Source organism: Lactuca serriola, chromosome 4, assembly GCF_051521515.1.
Source record: "Lactuca serriola cultivar US96UC23 chromosome 4, Lser_US96UC23_V15, whole genome shotgun sequence".
In the NCBI taxonomy this organism is placed as follows: domain Eukaryota; kingdom Viridiplantae; phylum Streptophyta; class Magnoliopsida; order Asterales; family Asteraceae; genus Lactuca; species Lactuca serriola.
The window spans coordinates 121,821,788-121,826,080 of NC_136411.1; the positions used below are offsets into that span (position 1 = coordinate 121,821,788).

At 38.9% G+C, this 4,293-nt stretch overlaps 1 protein-coding gene across 1 annotated transcript; it reads left to right on the forward strand.

The window, feature by feature from the left end:
- The first annotated feature begins 615 nt into the window (after positions 1-615).
- LOC145098774 (uncharacterized) lies at positions 616-984 on the forward strand. The gene has a single exon (XM_079036383.1). It carries the CDS (start codon positions 616-618, stop codon positions 982-984), a length of 369 nt encoding a protein of 122 aa, XP_078892509.1.
- Positions 985-4,293: the final 3,309 nt, after the last annotated feature.

Here is a 4,293-nt window from a genome sequence, read left to right on the forward strand (position 1 = left end):
CCAGAATGGCACAATTCCTATGGAAGAGAAAAGCGAAAGGGCATTCATAAAAAGGATATCAAGGTTTGTTATAATCCAAGGTAAGTTATACAAAAAATATATATAGCAGGTCCATACCTTAGGTGCCTAGAAGATCATGAAGCTGCAGAGGTCCTAAAGGATATACATGAAGGAGACTACGACAACCACGCTGGGGAAGATCCTTATGCTCCAAAATATCGAGGATAGGATACTACTGGCCAACTATGAAGAAAGACTCCTTCCTTCATGCCCAGAAATCTGATTCTTATCAAAGACATAGCAACATCCTGCATCAACAACAGAACTACTACATCCTATCATCTCCCCTTAGTCATTCATGAAATGGGGAATGGATATAGTGGGTAAATTTCCAGTACCCCTAAAGGAAAGGTCATCATGCCAGTGATGACTGACTACCTCTCAAAATGGAGAGAATTTGAAGCCTTCGTCTAAGTAAGAGACAAATAGGTAGTTTCCTTCATCAAACATAACATCTTGACCAGATTTGGGATCCTTGCCGAAATTATATGCGACATTGGATCCCAATTCATAAGAAAAAGGACAAGAGACTTTTGAACAAGTTAAGGGATCAAGATGGTAATGTCTACTCCTGTCCACCCTCAAGCCAATGTCCAAACAGAATTCAGCAACCAAATTATAGTCAACAACTTGAAGAAAAGGTTGGATGAGACGAAAGGAAGATGGACAGAAGAACTTCCTTTCATATTATGGGCAAATAGGACCACTTCCAATATAGCTAAAGGCCAAACCCGATACTCATTAGCATTTGGAATGGAAGCAATGATTCCCATTGATGTGGTGATCCCAATAGCAAGATACCTACTTCAAAACCAAGAGGACAACAATAGGATCCTGGCCCAGGATCTTGACATTATAGATGAACTTAGCGATCTTGCCAAGATCTGTATTGCATCAACAGAGGATCATCAAGGCATACAATAAAAATATAAAAGTGAGAAGATTCCAAATAGAAGACTTGGTACTAATGAAAGCATTCCAAAATACCAAGGATCCTAGTGCAGGTAAATTGGCACCGAAATGGGAAAGTCCGTATCTCATAGATGCCGAAGAAGGAAAGGGGGCATATTGGTTGGCCACCCTAGATGGAAACATCTTGCCAAGATCTTGGGAATGCTATACATCTCAAAGCCTATTATAAGTAGTTTAGTCATTTCCCAACACACTTAAGGTACGCATACTATTTACCTTTTACCCTTTATTTTTACTACTATTTTTCTCTTCAAATACCATCACTAACTTAAGCATCGGAGGGGCGTTAGCCACCCCCAACTAATGTTTGTTGCACGTAAGGACTTAAGGATCCTGACCTATAAGGATCTTGATGGTTGAATACTCAAGGATCCTGACACTTAAGGATCCTGACCTCCAAGGATCTTGACAGAAGAATATTCATGGATCCTGACGTTTAAAAGACCACTGGCATAAAAGAGCTTCATGACTACAAACATCTGACGATTCGCAATATGAATTTCCTAAGAATAGAGACTGATAATATCTCCTACGAATAAGGATACTTAATCCCATCTAAGTTTTAGAGAGTTAATTTCCTCTTTCATGTGAGTTAAGGTTTGTACGCCTCTCTTGGACGCACGATATCCAACTATGGGTTGTGAATGAGGGGATCATTTCATGCTTTAGTGGCTTGGCAACCCTCTTATTTTTTAACATAAGCTAAGATCCTAAAGTTTGAATCTAAGGTTAATAACATTTACATGTTATCTTAATTTGGGATCTTCCCCAGAAAATTCCTAAGGTTTATAACATTTACATGTTATCTCAAGATGGGATCTTCCCCAGAAATACATAAGGTTTATAACATTTTCATGTTATCATATGGTTTGTGACTTTCCCCACTAATTCACTAAGGTTTGTAACATTAACGTGTTACCTTGAATTGGGATTTTCCCAAGAGACTTGCTATAAAGTCATAATAGTATCATGTTATCTGAAGATGGGATACTCCCCAGAAAATAGACAAGATTTATAGAATCATCATACAAAAACTTTCCTCAAGTTGAAGTTAGTTTCAATAAGGGATCCTTCCAGAAGTTTGTTAAGATGAAGTCAAAAAAGGATCCTTCCCCACGAACTTCTAAAACAAAGATCCTTCCACATAATAGCATCAGTATCATACGAAGATAAGGAAGTCATAACTTCAAATTTTTCCTAAATCAAAATATCACCAGGTTCTGTCTATCCTTATTTTTGAGAAACTTTAAAAAAATTTCGAAGTAAAGTTTGAGGATCCCAAACTTTTCACGATCCAAGACAAATATTATTTGGTTATTAGACCTCCAATCTTTAAGTTGACTTTAAAAGGTTACTTATTAAAGATGGTTAGTTACTTACTAAAAGAGTTTTACCTTAGGATTATCTATAGGAACAAAGTTTTTCAGTATCCTAAATGTTTAAGGATCCTAGTACCATAACAGTCATACAGGATAATCAAGAAAGAAATATGAAAGAGAAATACAACCATTGCATTAAAAAGGGTTGCGCACCAACCCATCAAAAAGTTAACTATTTTACATTGCAGATGAAACTAAAAACTACTTAGATTTCGTGCAGGCCTAGACCTTAGCCTGGTCATCATCGGCTGCATCCTTCTTCTTCTCCCCCTCTGCACACTTCAATTCAGGATCCTCAGTAGCGGTGACAGGATTTCTAGTTAATTTGGCTAGTTCCTCGTGCCATCCAGCTACATTCCAAGATCCTGAGTTCTCAAGATCCTCCGCCAGCTTGATCTTGGCCTCCCAGATAGCCACTGCACCACTCGCCTCCGCATAAAAAATGACCTTCTCGATCTCCATGGTGTGCTCCTCCTCCTTCTCAGCCTTCTGTTTGCTCAGCCTCTCCACCCTCCAAAGAAGATCCTTGTTGGTTGTCTTCCATATCTTCTCTTGCTCCCTTAGAGCATGTTCAGCTCTTTCAGCATGGATCCTAAGATCAGTGGTGAACTGAGAGACATGAGCGAAGACCTGAAAGAAGCACAACATCAATAAAGGTAAGGGGAAAATAGGTAAAAAGAAAATTATATAAACTTACAGCCTGAGAAAACGAATTCAATTTTCCAAGAGAATCCTCAATGCTGAGATTCTCAAGACCTAGATCTGTAGCCTCAGAGGTCTTTCTCTTTCAAGATCCCGTAGTCTTCACAGTCAGATCCAACTGAGTCTTTTTTGAAGGAGGGAGAGTAGATTACTTTTCCTTCTTGACCATGATCAAAACACTGGTAATATCATCTTCAAGGTCTGCCAAAGCAAAACGAGTGTTGGATCGAGTGGTGTTGGAGCCTACAAAAATGTAAAGATCCTTATAAGATCAAAGATCATGAAACAAACCTGAAGAAGAGACAAAGGATTATACATGTAGCCATGGAAGTGGTGTTGGAGGAACCCTCTTAGAGGCTGGAGTGGTTAGGCTTAAAGGATCTATCCATGACAAAGAGAGTAAGAAAGTTGATGATCTTAGCCTCAGTATCCTCAACAGCAGAAATAACTTCTGCAAGCTGGAAACCTGTAACAGAATAAGCAAAATAATAAAGTAAATTTCAAGATCTTTCAAGAAAATCTTGAAATCCTACCCTTATTAATCCATTATTTGGGCAAAAGATCCTCGTTGGGAATGGAGTCGCGCCTTACGAAGAAGTATCTCTCCTTCCAAGCCCCATCGCTATGTTTTGTCTTCAACACAAGGGGAGACTTGTTAAATTTGAATTTGAATAGGAAACGAGAATTGTCGAAAGTTGAAAGATCATAGACATGGGACAGTTTAGCCAAACCCATGTCAAGATCATGAGTTTGATTCAGATGCACGACCCAGTACATGATCCTCCAAATGATAGGCGTCACTTGGATGTATGGGAGCTTCGTAACCTTAAAAAATTCAGAAATGACACCAGAGAAGGGGAATTTTAGGCCTAAAGAAAAAGGGTACTCTGGAAAGCACACCCATGAAGAGGAAATGAAATTTGGTTGGATCAAAGGGTCATATGGCTTAAACAGAGTGTCGGGGGAAAAGCTCCACCAACGTTTAGAGATTGGATGTCTTCATCGTCAAAAGATCACGTCTCGTCGTAAGACAAGATCTTTTGATCAATGAAATCATCCTCAAGAAGACGAAGCATGTTTTTACGAGAGAGGGTCATCTTCTTTTCCCATGATGTAGAAGTTTATGGAAAGAAATAGAAGGATAAATTTACCTTCGAAGTTATCCGGTAATGATCAAAAG